At 33.5% G+C, this 22,344-nt stretch overlaps 1 protein-coding gene across 16 annotated transcripts in view; it reads right to left on the bottom strand.

Annotated features, from left to right (window-relative positions):
• Nucleotides 1-22,344, bottom strand: part of RIMS2 (regulating synaptic membrane exocytosis 2) — a 489,839-nt gene that overhangs the window by 383,060 nt on the left and 84,435 nt on the right. For 7 of the 16 annotated variants that reach the window (XM_032468080.1, XM_032468083.1, XM_032468082.1 and 4 more), the window contains one exon: nt 16,929-16,940. The exons of the other annotated variants lie outside the window; for them this stretch is intronic. In XM_032468080.1, coding sequence (XP_032323971.1) covers nt 16,929-16,940 — 12 coding nt within the window. The remainder of the gene's footprint in view (nt 1-16,928; nt 16,941-22,344) is intronic. 16 annotated transcript variants of the gene reach the window in all.

A 22,344-nucleotide genomic window follows, 5' to 3' on the forward strand; every position in this document is an offset into this window, starting at 1 on the left:
TTAGAAAACTTTCACAAATTAATACTGCTCACAGCTAAAGCTAAGAGATCATTATGACCAAAAAAGTTATTCTGCTCCACAGGTGAATACCTAGAAAGATAATAACTGATAAGTCCATCAGTGCAATTTTATTAAATCTTTATAGATACCACCATACTTTGTAGGGATCATACAATTTCAGGAGGCATTATTCAGCAGATTGTGACCCAAAAAAGTGGTTAAATAGAAGATATCACTTACACACTGATTAATCTATAGATATTTCCAACCATTCCTAGTTTTCCAAAAACCATCATAACTGATGAAATTATAACACAGAGAGACTTGCCCAGGAATCAAATGGATTTCAAAACTGTGAAACCCAAGGTTTTCAGGTTGTTTTACGCTTAGTTGACAATGTACGTAAGGATCTCCATGAATGGAGTTGATTCACTGAGTGATCAATCACAAGAAATAGCCTTACAGATGATTCTGTACTTTAAATCCTTCATTAAGAACACTCATATTCATAAGGAAACTGTTTCCAAAAAGTTGAGTCCTTACTTGAGTTCCCCAGAAGCTATCATTAAAATGTGGAATATTATTACTACAATATTAATATATAGCATTACTTTTTTTCAAGTGTAAATGTGGTTCATTCATAAACATCTTTTGTCACATTTAAGGTAAGATTATTAAAGGATGAGTATTAACATGTTTATTTAAATTGAAAAATAAAGTGAGACTTTTTCAGAAAGTTTTATTTGGCTAACTGGTTTGATGACAAGGACTAGCTTCACCTGTTAGTCCATACGTTCCATATTTTCTATAAGCTGAGCTAAATATGCAGTTCTAAGATATTTATAATAATAATTTAAAGCATGTGAAAGGGCAAAATAATTTTATCAATATAAACTGTAATTGGCAGGGGTGCTAAAATTAACATTTTCCAAATTCTTTTTAGTATATTGGTTTAAACAAGATGCCTCTACATGAAAGAGTAGTATGAATAAATAATCATTGGTAAGTTTTGGTAAAGCCTTTTTGGTATAGTTTCCAGAAACTGATAGACTGAATCACTAACTTGGTAACAAATTATTCTGCAAGCCTGATGCTTTCAATTCTTTGCTTTGAACAAATTGAAGGAAACCCTAAATGAATGGTCAGCTGTTATATAACTTAAAATAATTTTTTTATGCTAGATTGCCGTATTTTTTGGTCATAAAATGTGGAAAGAGTTCAAAGAATTGAGTGAATTGTTATAACCAAACCCCTATTCATATTAATACGAACAAATTTCTAGTCATGTATTCTAGTCATTAATGTTAACAAATTTCTTCAGTACTTACATCTATAAAAATAAAATAAATAAAAATCAAATTGATGCTAAATTCTGTCTAGTTTGTAACAAGTAATAACCACACATGGATTTATGAACAAAATTTAAAGAAACCCAGTTCCATCCATCTCATTAAGAAATAAATTCCCAGTAAAATTTTCTTATATTTAATTATCTTAATCAATTTACCAATTATAAATTAATAATGACATAAATAAATGGTCAGCTGATTCATAATTTAAAATAATTTTTTATGATAGCTTACTATTAATAATTGTCATAAACTCTATTTTTCAAAACTTTGAGCCTTATGGTCACTGAAGTATTTTAAGTATTTAATCTAATATATGCTTTTTTGTTGGAACAGAGCATAAAAATGTGATTTTTGAAAGATTTCTAGTTAAAAACATATTACATGAGGACAAAATACTGTGAGGGAAATAGAATGTAAATACAGTTTCAAGGAAAATAAGGAAGGAAAACTTTCAACTGTTAAAAATGAGTTTGGTCATTGATTTTTAAGAATAATGGAAGTTGTCAAACGGATACACTATTTCAAAAATACTCTATATATATTTAAAGAAGTTATAACAGTTATACAGTAAAATGTCAGTATTTTGTCAGTATATGCTAGGAATTGTACTCTCTGCAACCATTTAAACATACATTGAAGAGGTTAACTGTCATCTTAAGAATATGTGATGAGGTAAAAAGTTTTTTAAAATGAAGTTTAGGGACTTGAAATAAACACATTCCAAGATCAACTTCTGAATTCAGTCTCAGCTACTGCTTATAATATTCAGCCTCCTCCACTCCCAAACTTCAGATTAGTCAAATTCTCCAATCTGTAGTCATCCTATATCGAACTGAAGTGCACAATATTTTCTGAGCAGAGTCCTGTAGATTGTGGATGACCATCCCCTACCACAAGCCCTTATAAGCCAGGCCTTGCCTACTGAAAGAAGAAATTCCCTTCCCCACCGCTGACTGCCAACATGCCAGTAGGTATCTAGGTTAAGTCAGCATGGCTTAGGCAGTAATACCTAATAGTATTTTTAATCACCACTTATAAAACTGTTTCTACAAGAAAATACATTTTGAGTTCCAACTCGGCATGTAAAGAATATATACCTTTCCCCTCCTTCCCTTCACTGCTCCACAAACTGAATAGTAGTCATTATTATGACAAGAGATGAAAAGCTACATATTCCTGAACATCAACTTAGGTTAACTTGCCATTTTGACAAAAAACAGTATCTACCTAACTCAGTAATTTCCCAGCCATTCTGAATTAAGGTACAAAGAGCGGACAGGCTCGCTGGGCTAGGAACGAGCCCAGAATTTGCGAGTCCTTGCTGGCTTAAAGGCTTAAGCCACAGGCTATCTGTACCCAATTTTATTCTTTACACATATTCTATCTTTGGGAATCTAGGATTCATGACATACTTATTTCTGAGTGTGTTAATTCTGAAAGAAAGGCAGTGCTACAAGTTGCATGATCTTTAGAGTCAGATAAATTAGTGGTGTCTAATCCTGAGTATGCATTAGAATCATCTGATTAATTATATAAAAATAAACATCCTTTGCATCACTCTTAGATATTCTGATTCAGTCAATCTAATGTGCACGGAAAAGTGTGATTTTTTTTTTACGTTTCCCCAGATAATTCTCATAAAACCAACCAAATAGAAGCATTAGGGAATTCCTGAGACAAATCATCCTAGATCTGACACTTACTAGATGAGTGATTTGGGGCAAATTATTTAATCTATTTGAGGCTCCATTTTCTACACTTAAAAAGAATGCAAATAATTGAGCTCATGAGGAAGAAAGACTGTCTTACCCAGCTGTAAAATCCCTGGACACATACCCAGTCATTAGAAGCTTCTAAATAAGTGTTGTTGACAAATTGCATATTTAGATATCCTTCAATACAAGTAAATTCAATATATCTACTCTTCCTATTAAGGAAAATCTGCATGTTGTTTGGGATTTTAAAATTAATGGAATACATTTTAAATACATAGCATAAAGTTCTCAATCACAAAAAGTGTGTTTCTCTGATGCTCTCACCTAACAAAGCTTATCTGGCACAAGAATGCAGCAACCATGTGTCTGTGTGCTAACACAACCATAAGGGCTGTGGTAGTATTGATTGTAACAGCTACAATATTTAGGAACACTAAGAATGGAAATGCATCTTTCATTTTTAATGAAAACCACTGGAAAATGATTCAATATACGTATCCTTTTTTATCTTTTCAGAGGTACCTGTGGTATACAATTTGAAAAAGTGGATTTGATTAATACTATTTTTAACATAATATAGAATACTCAAACAAATTTTCATTTCTTATTAATAATTCTAAATTGCCTCTCCTAAGCAAGAATTTGTGGCCATAAAAAATACATAAAAATTCAAACTGCATCCATTTGAAATGAATTCTGGTAGTAGTATTTACTGCAGAGACAAAGTGGGAAGTTTATGGATAAACCAGAAAATAACTTAAGTTTCCTCACATTACCTTTTATTCTTGACATCTTCCAGTCCTTAGAAAGGTCTCAAGCCTAAATGAGGTCCTGCTTTCACTACTAAAGTCAGCCATCTGACATGATGAGGCAGTTATATGTTTGTTTTGTTTTTTAATTGTGTAAGATGACTTTAATCATGTTTGAGTCAAAATAAGGAGGGCAACATTAAACCTCTTTTCCTCACAGCTCCTATAGAGCACAGTAATTTAAGTACATGCGAAGAGAAATTAAATGTTTTCCACAGAGTAAAGAAAGTTATTTCTCTCAGCTTCTTCCCTTCTATTAAGTTTAGAACAGTATTAAGGAAGAGTAACAATATCTTTTACTAATACAGGAGAACCAACAATCATACACAATCACTACATTAAAAAGGGAAAAAAGGAAAAAAGCTCTTGCCATTCACCATTCATTCACTCTACAGGTACCGACTAAGCACCTAAGACTAATAGCTGTCAGTATATGAAAGTATGGAATAACAGCCATTGTCCATCTGGATTAGTCAGTTATACATTCTAATTGGTTGGTGTCCAGGGCCTGCTGATTGCTAAATAATTTAATATCAACTGTGTAAGTACTTTCTATCTCTTGGTAATTATATTAAATGCTTATGATAAAGAAATTAATAAAATGCAATCTTTGTCTTCAGGAAACCAACAGGCAAGACATACAGATAAATGAATAAATTATAGTACAAGCTGATAAGAAGAGTAATAACAACATGCAGAAGACACTGAGCAAGGACAGATAAAGCCTATTAGGGTTTATGAAGGAAGAAATATCTAGGCTGGATTTGGAAGAATCTGTGTGACTTGGTTAAATAGGCAAAATAGAGAAGGGGACCTAAGATAAAGAAAATAATGTGTAAAAAGGAACAGAAGCATTAAAGAGATCTGTATCTCTTTAAAAAGAGAGAAGGCTTAAACTATTAAAATCATAAGTGATGGTAGGAACATACTACTGAGTCTATACAAATAAAAACGATTATGAGAGTAATATGAACAGCTGTATGTCAACAAATTGGACAATGGGCAAATTCCTAGAAATATACCTAACAAAATGAAGAAATCACAATGAATTAGAAAATCTGAATAGACCTATAACTATTAAGGAGATTGAATCAGCAATCAAAAATATCACAACAAATAAAAGGCCTAGAGCAGATGGCTTCAATGCTGAATTCTATCAAATATTTAAAAAACTAATACTAATTCTTTTCAAACTTTCCCAAAAAAATTAAAGAGGAGGAAATACTTTCTAGCTCTCTTTATAAAGCCAACAGTATCCTGATACCAAAATTACAAGAAAAGAAACCTACAGACCAGTATCTCTTATGAACACTGATGAAGAAATCCTCAACAAAATACTAACAAAGCTAGTTCAGCAGGACACTAAAAGGATTATACACTATAATTAAGTGGGGTTTATTCATGGAATGTAAGGATGGTTCACCATGTAAAAATCAATCAATACACCATGTTAGCAGAATGAAGGAAAAAAAAACACATGATCATCTCAATTGATGCAGAAAAAGTATTTGACAAAATGCTGACACCCTTTCATGATAAAAAAAAAAAACACTCAGCAAAGAAGGAATAGAAGGGAATTACCTCAACATAATAAAAGCCATATGTGAAAAATCCATAGTGAACATAATACTCAATAGTGAAAGACTGAAAGCTTTTCCTCTATCAGGAACAAGGCAAGTAATGTTCACTTTCATTACTTCTATTCAACACTGTACTGGAAGTTCTATCCAGAGTAGTTAGGCAAGAAAGAGAAATAAAAAGCAACCAAATTGGAAAGGAAAAAGTAAAGTTATCTCTGTTCATTGATATGATCTTTTATGTAGAAAACCCTAAAGATTACACCAAAAAACTGAGAACTAATAAATGGTTTCAGCAAAGTAGCAGGATACAAAGTCAACACACAAAAATCAGTTGCATTTCTATGCACGAACAATGAATAATGAACAAAAACAATTTCATTTATAATATTTTTATTCAAAAAATATTTTGTTATTAGGAATTAACTTAACCAATGATGTGAAAGACTCATACAATGAAAACTACAAAACGTTGTTGAAAGAAATTAAAGAAGACAAATAAATGGAACACATCCCATATTCATGTATTGGAAGAATTAATATTATTAAGATGTCAAACTTCAAAAACAGAAGAAGAAAGAACACTTCCTAGCTCACTCTTTAAGGCCACCAATACCATAATGCCAAAGCCAGACAAAGAAAACTATAGATAAACAACCTAATACTACCCAAAGAGATCTACAGAGTCAGTGCAATTCCTAATAAAATCTTGATGACATTTTTTGCAGAAATACAAAAACCCTTATAAAAATTCATATGAAGTCTCATAGGATTCTGACCAGCCAGAACAATCTTGAAAAAGAACTAAAATGGAAGACTCGTACTTCCTGATTTCAGAAATCACCACAAAGCACAGTAGTCAAACAGTATGGGCACAAAGACAGACACAGACCAATGGCATAGCATAGAGAGCCCAAATAAGCCCTCACTTATACAGTCAAATGATATTTGACAAGGGTGCCAAGACCATTCCATGGTGAAAGGACAGTCTTTTTAAAAAAAAAAGGGGGGTTGAGAAAACTGGATATCCACATGCAAAAGGAGGGAAGTTGGACACTTATTTAACACCACATGCAAAAATTAACCTAAATCAATCAAAAGCTAAATGTTAAGACCTAAAACTATAAACTTCTTAGAAGATAACATAGAGCAAAAGCTGCACAACATTGGATTTGGCAATGATTCTTGGCTATGACATCAAAACATAAGCTATGAAAGAAAAAAAGGACAAATGGGACTTTATGAAAATTTTTAATTTTGTCCATCAAACGACACTAATAACAGTTAAAAAGAGAACCCACAGAATGGAAGAAAATGTTCACAAATCAATACCTGTTAAGTTATTAACATCCATAATGTAGAGAGAACTCCTAAAACCCAGTGAAAACAACAAAAAAAACCCAATTCAAAAATGGGCTAAGGACTTGAATAGACATTTCTCCAAAGAAGAAACACAAATGTCCAATGAAAACATGCTCAACTTCACTAATCATTAGGGAAATACAAATCAAAATTACTGTGTGATACCACTTCACATCCATTAGGATGGCTACTATTGAAAAAACAGAAAATGACAAGTGTTGACAGGGATGTGGAGAAATTGGAACACTTGTGCACTGTTGGTGGAAATGTAAAATGATACAGTCACTGTGAAAAACAGTACGACAGTTCCTTAAAAAATTAAAAATAGAATTATCACATGACCCAGCAATTCCACTTCTGGGCATATACCCAAAAGAATTGAAATGAAGGCTTTGAAGAGATATGTGTACACCCATGTTCACAGCAGCATTATTCACAATAGCTAAGATGGGAAACACAACCCAAGGGCCATTCAAAAAATGAGTGGATAAGCAAAATGTGGTATATTCATACAAGGGAATATTATTCAGCCTTTAGAAGTTAGGAAATTCTGACACATGTTATGACATGGAGGAACTCTGATGACATTACACTAAGTGAAATAAGCCAGTCACAAAAAGAAAAACAAATACTGTATGATTCCACTTATATGAGGTAATAGAGTAGTCAAAATCAAAGAGACAGAAAGTAGAATTGTGGTTGCCAAGGGCTGGAGGAGAACAGGAAATGGGGGAGTTACTGTCTGATGGATCCAAGGTTACAGTTTTACAAAGTAAAAAGAGTTACGGAGATGAATGATGCTGATGGTTGTGCAAAATTATGAATGTATTTAATACTATGAACTATACTCTTAAGATGGTAAATTTTGTGTATTTTGCCACAATAAAAAATTATTGTTTAAAAACAGGGACAGAATGGGGAAAAAATTCTGTTGATAAATGGTCTCATACACCATGGTAACTAAATCCCAGTAGGAATGCTTAGCTTTGTCTTTACCCTGTCCTCTCCCCAAATCAAACATATTTAATCAAGTCAGTGATTCTTGGATTTCCATGGACTCTATCTGGCTCTTGCATGGGTTACTTTCTGTTCATTCCCAGTGAACATTATCTACTTTTTAATTTGCCATGTCTCTGTTTTTTAACCATCACAATAAATTCTAATACTATGCCATTAGGTTAACACTAGTCTCACTTGGTGCCATCTTCAACTAAATAAGCAGACCCTCAATTCCAAGAAGCACAATGTGCTGGCATTTTTTAAAGGCACACAAAAACAACTCAGCCAATTCTCTTATGATAAACACCTAAAAATAAATTCTGGACAAAAAGTTAAGCCAGCTACCAAGCACATCCTCCCTGGCAGACACAAGTCCCTGAGGAATCACTACCTATTCACTGAAAGCCCAGTTCAGTTACTCAGTGGATGTCTAGAGCTAATGCAGAGCTATTCTTAGAGATTAAATTTGGTCAGCTCCCAGGTTGATTACACTCTGGTGGGCTCTCAGGTAGTCTGGATCCAGAGAGTCTCTTGCATTGAAGGATTGGAGGGTTCCAGACCAGGGCATACCTTTCTCATCTGTGCCCATTTGAATCCAGTTCCACCATCCAATATTAAGAACAACCTTCAAAAGTGTAACAGACCCCAAGATACATGATTATGGAATTTAAAAACCTAATCTGTGATGGACTCTGAGCCAGTAGGCACTCAATTAGGCTTAAGGAAAGTATTATATTTTGTTCCTAGAGACTACCAGTCCCTGGGACATAGATAAAGAAAACCCTTGGAATGGCACTGAGGAGTGAGATACACATAATAAAGTGATGACTGTCACAATGTCTAACTGAACTGTTCACTTTTATTTTCTAATTTTTCTTAATACCAAGTGACTGAACCAAAAATTGGAAAACTGATGTTAATAGAAGAAAAATCACCTAGCCTGATGCAGCTAGTTTTATCTAAGCTCACTTGATATGCTTAACCAAAAATCTTGAAATTTTAAATAATATTGGAGCTTAAATCAAAGTAACTGAAATTTAAAATTTCTCCATTTCACTGGTTTTCTCATGCTGTTATTTCTTAAAAGTAATAAAATAATTAGCTCATTTTATGTCTTTTTTATTATTTCATCTGCTCGTTTTTGGTTGGGGACAGGGAAAATTTACTGATATCAGGAAATACCTATTTCAGTCAATCACTTAATTATTCATATATTCACAATTTTTTAATATCTCCTACTATGTACCAAGCCCTGTGCTACTTACTAGAGATACAGTGATAAAGAAGACAGACAAGTTCTTTTCTTGTAGAGTTTACAGTGTAGTGGGGGAGACAGACAATAAACAAGTAAACAAACATACAAACAAGATAACCATACCTGTGTGCTTTAGAGACAATTAATGGAGTGATATGATAGAAAGTAGTGTTGAATGAGAGTAACACCCTACAAACGGTAGTTCAGAGAAGGCCCCTCTGAAGTGGTAACAGGAGAACCGACACCAAAGATGAGAATGAGCCCTCCATGTGAAAGGCTGGTGAAATGCATTCCAAGTAGAAGAAACAACATATGTAAATGCCTACAGGTAGGAAAGGGCTCAGTGGCTTCAGGAACAGAAGTAACTGGAGTAAAAAGCAAAGAGGGGGAAAACAGTATGAGATGATGTTAAAGAAACAGCCAGGAGCCAGATTCATGTATCACCTTCCCTGTATGCCCCAGAAAGAAATTGTGTGAGAAAGCACTTAAGGGATTTAAGCAGAAAAATGACAAAAGCTGGCTGCATTTTGAAAAAGATCACCCTAGAAGATACATGGAGACTGGGCTAGAGAAAGGAAGCAGAGAGCCTAATAAGGAAGCTACTGCAGGAGTCCAAGTGAGAGGTAATAGTGGCTTAGAGCAAAATGATGGCAACAGAAATGGAACGACATGTTCTAGAGGGAGAAGCTAACAGAACTTGGTGATAAATTCAATTTGATGAGTAAGAAAAAAGAAAGACTAAAGATTATGTCTAGGTTTTTGGTTCAAGGAACAGACTATCCAATGGTGGTGTTTTGAGGGTATTTGCTAAGTCTGAGATGCCTATTGTATATTGAAGGAGAGATGTCAAGTAGAGAGTTGGATAAATGACTCTAGAATGCAGGTCAGGACTAGAAAATACATTTAGAAAACATTAGTTATAATGAGCTGAATATCTGTGTCTCCCCAAAATTCGTACGTTGAAATCCATGAAGTGATGGTGTTAGGAGATGAGATCTTTGGGAGGTAACTAAATCTTGAGGGCAGAGCCCTCAGGAATGGGGTTAATGCCCTTGTAAAGAGGCCCCAGAGAGACATCTCACCTCTCCCACTATGTGGGATACAGTGAGAAGACGCCAGCTATGGACCAGACAATGAGCCCTCATCAGACATAGAATCTGCCAGCGCCTTGATCTTGAACTTCCCAGCCTCCAGAACTGTGAAAAATAAATTTCTGTAGTTTATAAGCTACCTAGTCTATGGTATTGTTATAGCAACCTGGATAGACTAAGACGTTTATATAGATATTTAAAGCCATTGGGGTATCCTCTGTTTCACTCTCTTCACCTTGAATTTGGTTTACATTCAGTTGATCCTGTAAGTAAAATGGAGGGGTGGTCTAAGGAAAAAAATCCTAATAATTCATAACACTTTCCTGTTCACAAAGGCCATAAAATTCTATTCTAGCTAAATATCATTGCTAGTATAAAATAAAGAAAAAGAAAAAGAAAAAAACCTTCATAGTTTTTTTGAGGGATAAAAGTCAATTTGAGGCCACAGTATTAAGCTTTAAGAATCCACTAAGCTCTCCCAAAAATATACCAAAATGTTGTTTCCACATAAAAACCAATTCCCAAATTAAAATCAATCAAGAACTAAAATTGAGCCAAACGTCATGTGACTCTAAAGAAAAATAGGTTTCTCAGATTCATTCCAGCCAATTCATAGTTATGCATAAAAAGTCAAAATTAACCCAAAGTAAGGGCTAAAAGAAATCAAAGCCCCATTCTCTTCAATGCAAGGATATACTTTTGTGTTTCACTACATTGTTAAAGAACTTGGGTAAGTCACTTCTCTAGATGAATAGACTCACAACAGGCATCATTTCAAAGCCAGGTCTGTTCTGGCCAGGTCTGTTCAAGCTAGTGACAAAATGCAATAAGCTACTTGTTTTAGACTGTTCGCCTCTTAAATGTGGCTTGATGAGCAGTAAGTCTTTGATGTTAAAAAAATGATATTATGCATTGTTTTGTAGAATTCCATCTTGACTACAATATAATAGTAAAACTCTGAAAATGCTCTAATCACCACAAGGAATACAAGTCAAAACTCCTATTAAAACAAGTACAATGGAACTTTAAAATTATATGAAAATTATTCTGCCTAGACTATAATGTATTTTTAAAAACACAAATTATTTTAAATACAAAGCTGAGCTCACAAAGTAGGAAAAGCCAAGGTGCCAGAAAAAACTCAATGGGTTTACCAACCAGTGCAGTATGCTCAAAACTGACATTGTGTAGTTTAAATTTTTAATTCTATGCAGGGACAACACAAGGATAAAAAATAATAAAACCCGAGCCTACATAGGCTGAAGATGATGCACAATCCAGGGCACTGATAACTCTGTACCTCCAGTGAAAAGGTAAACTCGAAGTACTTCACCTACTAACAAGGGAAAGCACAAGGAAGTATGTCTCCTCTTACACAATGAACTAACTGAAAATTCTCCCCTTAGAATTCAAAAAATTATCCTGAATTTCACATAGGTTTGTAATTTGCAGCATGATCTAGGAATACACAAACCCAGAAATTACCAAGAAAATTAAGACCAAGACAGAAAGTTTACAAAAACACTTGGAAGAAAATACTTTAAACTGCTTGAGAGATACACTGTCAACGATGGCTGCAAAAGATGCCTGGGGATTGAGGTCCTTTGAAATCACATTCTTCTCCAGTACACATGGAACATTCACCAAGAGAGACCTCATGCTGTCTCAATTAATTCCAAAGGAACAAAAACACAAATATGTTCTCTGATTGCAATGGTATTAAATTAGAAATCAGTAAGATATCTTAAAAAACCTAAATATCTGGAAATAAAGCAACATGTTTTTAAAATAACCTATGATGATTAAGTTAAAAAAAACAGCAAGGAAAACATTTTTTAATATTTAACCTGATGACAAAATGTGGGCACACATATCAAAATGTATGTACTAAAGCAGTTCTTAGTAAGAAATTTACAGTTTTAAATGCCTATATTAGAAAGAACAGTATAAAATTAATAAAGTATGCTTCTAATTTAAGATTCTAGAAATGAAAACAAAATAAACCTGGTAAGTAGAATAAAGGAAATAATGAAGAATAGAACACAACTGAAAAAAGAGTAAACAAAACAAAAATAAACAAGTAAAACCAAAAGTGATTCACCACTGCCATGGCTGATAGTGGAGACAGAGAGAGAAATGATCAATGTCAGCATGAAAGAGGGACATCTCTATAGATCATATCAAGATTAAGGGTTAACAAGTGAATATAATGAACAGATTAATGGCAATAAATTCAGTAACTTATATAAAATGGACAAATTCCCTCAAAAATGAAACTTAATAAAAACACACAAGAAATAATCTAAATGGCTCCATATATCTTTTAAAAATTGAACACACAACTTGAGAACATCCGCACAGAGCTCTCTATACTCAGCTGGCCTCACCGATGAGTTCTGTCATATGCTAAAGGAAGAAATAATATAAACTCTTTCAGAAAAATTGAGGAGGAATAAAACCATTCACTTTGTGAAGTCATCATAACCTTAAAACCAAAACCAGAAAAGAACATAGAACAGAAAATTACACACCAAAATTCTTCATGAACATAGATGGAGAAATCCTTAACAAAATACTAGCAAATCAAATCCAAATATAGATATATATATTTAAAGAATATTGTATCATAACAAAGTGAATTTTATCCCATGGATGTGCAAGTACTTACAAAAATCAAAGACTTTGATTTACCACATAACAGAATAAAGGAGAACAATCATTTGATGATATCAACAGATGAAGGAAAAAATCCTAAGTAAAGACAAAATCAATATGAAAAATATTTTATCATTTCTTTTCAATGTTCTCCTTGGTCTTTATACGAATTTTACTTCAGGTTAAAAAAAAAATCATCTGCCTTTTTATCCCCATACACGAATCCTATCTTAACTACTTCCCCATTAAGTGGTCAAAAATTCTTATAACTAAAATGTCAGAGATTGCCCTTAGAATTGGAGCTGGCCAAAAGGTAGCCAGAGACAAGAGAGTTGGATGGTTTATAGCCCTTAAAGACCATGAAGTAGGAAATTAGTATATCAAGAAACAAACAAACTGAGATAAGTTTGCACCAGAAATGGAAAACATGTTTGCACAGGAGTAGTGGAGGCAGGGGGAAAACTTGAGAGTAATTATACAATTGCAAATTTTAACAAACAACAAAATGACAAGTTATATAGATTATTCTAATTACATAAGTGAATATATTTTTATTCAGATTGTTTTGAAGGTTCTCATTAATGTAATTTAAAAAGAAATAATAGAGAAATGAGGAGGTAAAGTTATTGTTTTCAGGTCATATGGTTTCATACTGTTAAAACACAAAACATCTGACAAACTCTAAAAAACAATATGATTTAGAAAGGTGGCTGTATAAGATCAATATATTCCTACATAAATATAAGTTTAAAAAAGAACTAAAACATTTCCTTTATAATTCTAAAATAAATTGAGAAATAAGAAACTGCAACCCAACAGATAACCTTTTTGATTCTGAAATGTGATAAATACTACAGGTCATATCTCATCCTTCTATAGCCTTCATTTCAGTAACAATACCATTAATAACATTATTTTTTACAATAAAGCTTAAAAAACTGTCAAAAATGTCTCAAGAGATACTGGTATCTTAAGAGAACTAATTTGTAAAAAGAGAAAGAGGAATTATTTAAATTCTCATTAAAATGGTCTTTATATAAACAAATAGTATTCTCTCTTGACAGTGAAATGAGCATCACTTTGTCCCCAAAACTCTGATTTCACCATAAGCTCTCACTAAACATGAGTAGGTCAAAGTTTATTAAAAGATGAACAGTTAGATATATGTTCTAATTTACAGCAAATAATTCCCATGGAAGTTTATTTTCACACATCCTAAAAAGTCTGAGAAACATCTAAATCATATTTTAAAATATGTTTGTATTTATTAAAAAATTCAACCCCCTTTACTTTGGTTCTATATGAAACAGAATAGATTTATATTTAATTAAATATTCAATATCTAAATATTCAGACTAGTTTACTATTTACAACTTGAAGTAATTTACTATTTGAGCAGATGTGTTAAGTGATCTTGAGTCTTCAAACATTTATAGAGGCAAAAGCAGACAGATCTGGACAATGACCAACATGTACTTCTTTATTCTCCTACTGCATTTCTGAAGAACAACTCTAGATGTTTACATGGTTTCCCTGCTGCATACTGTATCTCCACTGATGTTTCCTTATGCTAATGCTTTTGGCTATTAGCAGCAGAAAATCTGACGACTGGTGCAGAAACAAATTGAGGGTGGGTATTTTTCTCTGATTCAAGAAGAGTGCCCGATAGTGTTGGACGAGTGGCTCAACAATGTCATAACTAATGACTCAAATGAGGCTTTTCCCTCATCTTCACAAATTGCTGGTGAAGCTCAAGACATCACTTTTGCATTAAAAGGTAGTGCCAGCTACATCTTTCTTTTTTTCATGACTTCCTAGAAGCCCTCATAAGTTTTCTTATTACTCATTTGCTAGAACTGTGTTACACAGCCATTCCCAGTTGCAAGGAAAGCTAAACAATTTTGTATTTTTCAAGTCCCTCTGTCAGGAATTGCAAGAGAGAAGAAAGCTGAAAATGTCTGTTAGGATAGTGACTGAACAGGGTCTGGAACAGTCTACTCTCAGCTACTACATTTCCATATACATATTTTACATTCCCCCCTCCCTAAGGGACATAATCCCCAACACTCATTTAGTTATAAAATCTAGCTCTGAATCTAGGATCTGTGAGGTAGAGTAAATCTTTCCATCATGGTCAAGTGTAGATTACTGTAAACTACTAACCTATACAATTAAAGACAAGTTATCTGTTCCCAACACACCCAATACAAAATGATACCACTGTAACAAAAACTCTCATTCAAAAACAGGAAGAATGAGAAACATACCAAGGCCAATTGTCCATAGCACATGGCAATCCCTACATGAACTACACCTTAATTTCCTTGGTTAGTCTACCTGGCAGTCCCTGATTCAGCTACCTAGGAGGTTCTTCCTTGACTGCTGTCATTCATATTCCCTAATTCGGCCCTTTGAGAGGATGTCCCTTGTCCATTATCCTCCCTGGCTGTAAGTGAGGCATTGACAGTGTACCTTCTTGTGTTCTGTACAGTTTTATCTCCACTGATAGTATACACATCATACTCTACAATGAGAGCCTTAGAGGTTGAATAGTCATAGAATGTTTGCTTGGGCTTTCTTTAGCCACTAGCCACGTATGGCTATTTAAATTTAATTAAAATTTAACAAAATTGAAAATTGAATTCAATTCAATTCCTCAGTCACACTGGCTACATTTCAAGTGTTCAGTAGCTACCTATGCTTAGAGCTTACTGCATCACACGGTGAAGATACAACACATTTTCATCATTGGGAAAAGTTCTATTGAACAGCCTTGCATAAAGAGTATCATTAAAAGGCCTGTTAAATTTTAACTGCAATGTTCAAAATCCATGTAAAATTAGTACCACTTTATCTATTACCAACCCATGGCTTAAATTATAGACTGTTACATTATGAAACCATGCCACTACATGAAAGACACTTCTACACCTGAGCTATCACTAAATGTCTCATTGCTGGGATAGGTGTCAGAAGTCATTATGAAAACTACAAACAATAATCAAACCATTAAGCCTCCTGTATTAACTCCTAACACAAAAGTAGCACTAGAGATTCTAAAAGGCTTTGAATTGCCTAAACTGTACCACCTGAGAGTCAGCTAAGAAGGCTGGCTGGTAGAAATCTAGTAGGTTTTCTAGACAACCTACTCTAGGCTGAGGACGATGCATACAGTCTAGGGAGGCAGAGTACCTTCTCTTCTGCTCAGAGATTTCATTCTAAACCCACATCAATATTTGCCAAAGCCTACATTATCTCCAACCTAGTAACTGAAGACTGAAAAGAATGAAAAGGCTCCAACTGACATAAAAGAAGGCACTGTTTTAGAAGATCTCAGCTAAAGGATGTTCTCTTTGGATGCATGTGCCAATTTGAATTTGGAAAGCTTTCCAAAGACCTAGAGTTTTAGTCTAATTCATCAAAAAGAATCAGAATAGAAAGATTTCATCTGTGTTTGCAGGAAGTCACCAGGCTCCAGAGGAGATCCAAATTCAAATCAGACTTCTAAAGGCAGACGTTAGCAGATTATTATAATCTAGCATATAGTTGAATTGTATATTCCTGAGTATTTTTAAATTATAATTATATCTAATATGCAACACAAGGATATAAGAAAGGCATTTTACCAATCTCTAAAACATACTAAGAAAAATTAAAATGTATTAAATACTTAAATCAACTGTAAATATATACTTGAGAAAATCCATGTTCAATGTTATTGTGACTCATTATTACAAAAATTGAATCTTTATACTAACCCAGAAACCTATTTTAAAAACTCTGAACAGTATAGTGATGAGGGAACATAGTAAGATTAAAGGAATTCTTATCACAATGAGGAATGCTATAAGATCTCCTTTTAAAAAATACTAAATTCTAAAAAGGCAAGCCTCTTTAAGAATCAAATTTTCATCTATAATATAATAAAATGTAAATGTTTATCTGTAAATTCAGATAGCATGCTTAAAATATATATTAATGTTTAGCAATTATCATGCACTACAACTGTAACAAAACATTTAAAAGTATGTAAATTAAATACAACTACAAAATTAAAGTTAGCAATAATAACAATAAGAAAAAAATAATATTAGACAGAAAAAAGACTCTAACCACTTTGTCCTCCTGGTGTGAATATCCACGAAAGCAAGTTAGAAAGGACAGAAAAGACAAAACAAAAAAGAAATAATTAATTCCATTCTTAAAACAAGTAAGACTTTTTAAGAGTTCGTTAGTAAAATTAAAGTTCTGAAAAACTCTAAATTACATTTTGACTGAAATATAACTATTTTAAAAGGAAAAATTTTCCATACATTTCTAGCAAGAGCATGCTATATACTAGAATATATTAAAATAAGCAGAATAATTCTATAAAAGCAAGTAAATATCCAAAATCAGAAAAAGGAGAATGCTTTTTCCACAAATGAAATCCTACTTAAACACTCATATTAGCTCAAATAGAGAAACTGAAAAATGTTAAGGGGAAAAGTTTTATGTGCAAAGACAATAAAACACAGCATCACTGTTTATGTTTAATTTCAACATATACTATTAAAAACAGACAAATGTAATTTTATATGAATTATGTATATTGCTTCTAAAAGTTTTTTGTCCCATTAACTTAGAAGTCTTCTAAACTTTAAAAAGAAAAAAATAAGTAGAAAAGATCATTAACAATAAAATATTATTGATTACAATTGTTAACTGGGGTCATAGTTTCCCAATATTACAAATGTTGAAAATAACACATAAATACAAGATTTGGTCAAGAGAACATATTTTTATATGCTAAAGTTAAAAATTACTGCATTTTTCTTTACTCAAGTATAAAATAATAATAATATTAAATAATATTATACTATAATAATAATGATCTAATGTATTAGAGGAACTTATATAAAGTAAAAATTAATTTTTGGCATACTGTTTCTCCGAAATGAGTGGCAGTATATGACACTTATGACTAAGAGAAGGACTTTGCAATTAGACAGACCTATCTTAAAATTCCACCTTTTAAAAATCACATTTCTAGCTGTATATCTTATGCAATTTTCTTAAGCCTTTACTTCCTTATCTGCAAAATAGGAGATTAATATTTAATTTATAGGGTTTTCTGAGAATTAAATAAAATAACATGAAAAGATCTCCATATAGTGCCTGACCCACAGTTCTGTATCTGATATTCCAGGTGATTCAAATAGGATATTGTGTAGAAGGGATAGGATTGCATCTTTTACATTACTATGTTCTTAATTGATTCATTTGTTACAAATGTTAAGACTAAAGATCATATAAAAGCTATTGTACACAGTCAAGGGCAACTACTGCCAACTACTTAGTCCAACAAAAACAATTTATAGAGCACTTATTATATATGTATCTGCCACTATACTAGATTTCCGAGACATAAAAAATGAGTAAGACAGTTTCTGCCATCAAGGAACTAAACGTATTGAGAGGGAAATGAAAAATCACTGTGGAACAGAGAGACGTTCTGAAAGCAAAAGGATAAAAAAGCATTATGGAAATAAAAATGATTGAGGAGATAGCAGGACTTGGAAAAAGAAAGATTAAGAGAAAGTTTCTGAGATGTAAGCGGGTCTTGAAAGCAATAAAGAGAATATTGACAAGACCAGTAAGGGAGAACATCTTATGCAAAGAACATGGAATATGCAAAAAGCACAAAAGCACAAACAAGCCTGGCATATTTGGAATACGAGTAGCTGGGAAGGACTAGATTATAACCTACACGTTTAAACTAAAGTCTCCATGGTTGGCTATACCAGTATCTGGCAAAAGCTTAGAAGCCTAGTAGTTTCACAGGATAACTCATTTCGCAGAAGTAAGAAAAGAAAGAAAATGAAGTCACAACTGATGAATTTGTTAACAGTTAATCCCTCCTAACAGATAAAACAAGTTCAATTTTAGCTATGACACATATGTGAAGAACTTAGCTATAACATAGACATAAAATATTACTCTGCCATCATATCTTTACTATCTCCATAGGAATAAAAATAAACACAAAATCCACCATATGATTTATAAATAAGGCATAATGTTATTTGCTACCATTTAGGAAGTGTTTACTTTGCTACAATGTACAGACTGATTGGAAGATATAAGTGTGGAAGCCAAGAGAACAATTTGGAAGTCGCTGGCAATATTTTGGGTAAGAAGCAAATGTGAGAGTGGTATGAACTACAGTCATAGCAAGAGGAAAGGAGGGAAGCAGACTGATTCAGGAGAAGTAAGGCCCCTTAAGATCTGATTGAATGAGAGGAAGAAGCAGAAAAGAAGTCCCAGAATCTGGCTTGAGCAAGTGAAGGGGTAAGAAGACAATGTCTTGAAAGAAAAAAAAACACATGAGAAGCAGATTTGGGGGGAAAAATGAATTCAGGTATAGACAAAATGAATCTGAGGTGCCTATTATACATCCAAGAAGAGATTTTCAATAGGCAGCTATACAGGTGGATCTGATGCTCAAAAGAATAATCCAGCTAGTGAAGTCATACCTGGAAATCATCACCATACATACAGTATTTGAAGCTATAGGAGTGAATAAAATCTCCCAAGGAAATTGTTAAAGGAAAAAGGAAAAATGAGGATGATGACCCCTAAAAATGCTCCTTCTCTTTGAACTAACAAGCTTCCAAGGAAAAGAAGTTCAAAACAAAAGGACTAGCAGTATCTTCTAATCAGATTTTAGTAATACAATTAAGTGAGAAGTTTCACAGTATTTGTCAAAACTGAGTTTAATCTCATCAATAACCAAGCTGGAATTGAGTTGCTTGAAAAACAAAGGTAATATATAAATATAAAACATCATCAAGGACCTTACGAACAAATATTGATTAAAACCGCATGTGAAATGTAAAAAAATAACCTGCTATGGAGGAACAGTTTAGTTTTAACCATATGGAGAATTTGGATTTTAAAACGATTAAAAGTGAATCTTCAACTGGATCATTTGGATGTTTACTTCAGCTTTACACTTAGTCTGTATTTAAACAAAGAAAGACTAAATGGTCAATTCAAAGACTGAAGATTAAAACTACGTTACATTTTTTACATACATACTCATTATGGCAGACTCAGTTTAGGTATGCAATAAGGAATATACTAACCCAATATACAAACATGATATTCTAATTGAATAAGAAAACATATGTGAAAGCATCTCACTTGGTATCTGACATATTTAAGAGCATAAAAATTTTATTGCAAAACATTTTTATAGCATTCAGTGTGTGCCAGTCATATGTCTAAGTGCTTCACAAATATTAACTGATTTTATCTTCACAACAGCCTTGTAAGGTAGGTATTATTATTGTTTCTATTCACAGATGAAGAAACCGAGGCAGAGAGATGAAGCATCATCTAGACAGTCATACAACTGGTAAGTGATAAAGCTGGGGTTCAAGCTTAGTCTCTCTTCCGGACTTGTGCTGAAGCCACCATGCAGTGCTGCCTCTATATAATGCCAGTGTCCTCCGCTGGCTTTATATCTCTTTTCCATAATTTAACAGGTCAAGTAATGATTTTAGGTCATAATTACTAGACTTGAAAACTCTAATAGTAACTTGGGGTATTTCCGAAAGTATTTATTAAAATTTTAATATTTCAAGTGTTTTTAAAATTTCCTTCAAACAGTTATTTAAAAAAATTATTGTATTTTACATTCTAAAATAATTTTATACTTACCATTTTTTCCCTCATAATCAGCTCTCCCTATGGCCATCCTTATCACTTCTGCTGACAACCAATCACAATGCCTCTGCTCAAGATCAATGTATTTTAAGTATTAATCTACCTTCTCACTATCACTTATATCATTGATTCTATTGTTCTCTCTCCTCTCTGATATTTTCTCTTGATAGTCATAGCACCATTTCAGACCAAATATGGCAATTTCATCTGCCAACAACTATCCTTCATGCAAGTTTCCACTAGTTCCCCAGTCACCTAAGAAAATAATGTCAGTTCCCCTCAGATTCCTTCTCCAGATATGCAGTCTTTGTCCTGCTACTTCCTCCTCTCTAGTGCAAAAAAGATACATCCCTCTCTATATATCAATGCTGTATGCGCTCCATAGCTTAACTGCCATCACCTGTCTCTCTCTTCCTGCCTACCTTCTATAGTGAGTCCAAAACCAACTTCTCTTTCACACCACTGCAGTATTACTCCATCTTTTTTCTGAAGCCTGGACTCTTTTTTTCAAGAATTGCAACAATTACATGCTGCCTATACAGTTTATCTTTTTACTCATCCACAGAAGTTTGAACTGCCATCTTCAAGAAACATTATCACAGTGGTGAGCTGCAGCAAGGAGCTGGATCAAGACAATGCTTATCCCAAAATAACATGCCCGTAAGTACACCAAGTTTCTTTCTTTCATTTATTCACTCAACAAGTATTTATACTGACCTATTATGTGCCAAACACAAAGAAACCTACAGTAAACACGAGGAGTTAGACAAGTGTAATCAATTAACAATAAAATGTTATGAGTAATAGAAGTCTGTAGGGTTCACTGAGGCACAAAAAAGTGAGTGGTTAATTCACATGGGGTACCCAAAGAGGATATCATGCAGATGATGCTTAAATCCAGAAAAATTAGTAAGTGTTCATCAAGTGGGTAAGGGTTGCGGGTGGAGGTGGGGACTAGTGGGAAGCAGAGATATATTTCAGATTACAGTAGTAGGGTAGGCAAAAGCAAAAGACATAAAAGGCAGTGATAATTTAAGAGAAGTACAAGTGTAGTCAGCCCTCTGTATTCATGATTTCTGTACCCTTGGATTCAACCAACCATGGACGGAAAAGATTTGGGAGGAAAAAAAGCTCTGATGGAAGGAATTTTCACATATTGAAGTATGGGTAAGTCATTCTGGCTTATACATAACTTGGCTTGAACTTTATGCCAACTATAACAGCCTATCTTATGACCTGTCAAACATGCATTGTACATCTGCTTTAGCCATTAAAGAAAAGAGTATATTTAAAAATCACAATGGAGTAACTGTGGTTCAGGCATTTAAAATGGAATTGGGTGACTATTGTGGATGTGGCTTCAGACAATTTCATAGATCACTGTGAACCTGAATTTTCTGAACTGTTTCAAACTCAAGGACAACACCAGCCATTCTCAAAACAGTATCTTTCAGCAGCTGCCAGCTTCAACCTTACGGTCTCAAGGTCTCCCCCTGCAACTATGTAACCACTTCAGACTCCAATCAATCCTTGCTTGATAAGCACCCTTAGTTTGTCAGCTCCAATTCTAATTCTTGACAAATAACTTACATAACTTTGCAGTTTTTGCCTATGTAAGCCTTCCCCATTTTTTTAGTCTGGCCAAACACAATTCAAGTCATTCTTCAATATGTGTCTCCCAGGCTATAGTCCTCAGTTTGGCTCAAATAAAAGTCTTTTCTATTCCTACTACAGATTGTTTATTGATTATTTGTGTCAACAGTTCCAAAAAGCAAAACTTGAATTTGCCACATTGGGGACTATTCACATAGTATTTACA

Source organism: Camelus ferus, chromosome 25 (assembly GCF_009834535.1).
Source record: "Camelus ferus isolate YT-003-E chromosome 25, BCGSAC_Cfer_1.0, whole genome shotgun sequence".
Classification (NCBI taxonomy): Eukaryota; Metazoa; Chordata; class Mammalia; order Artiodactyla; family Camelidae; genus Camelus; species Camelus ferus.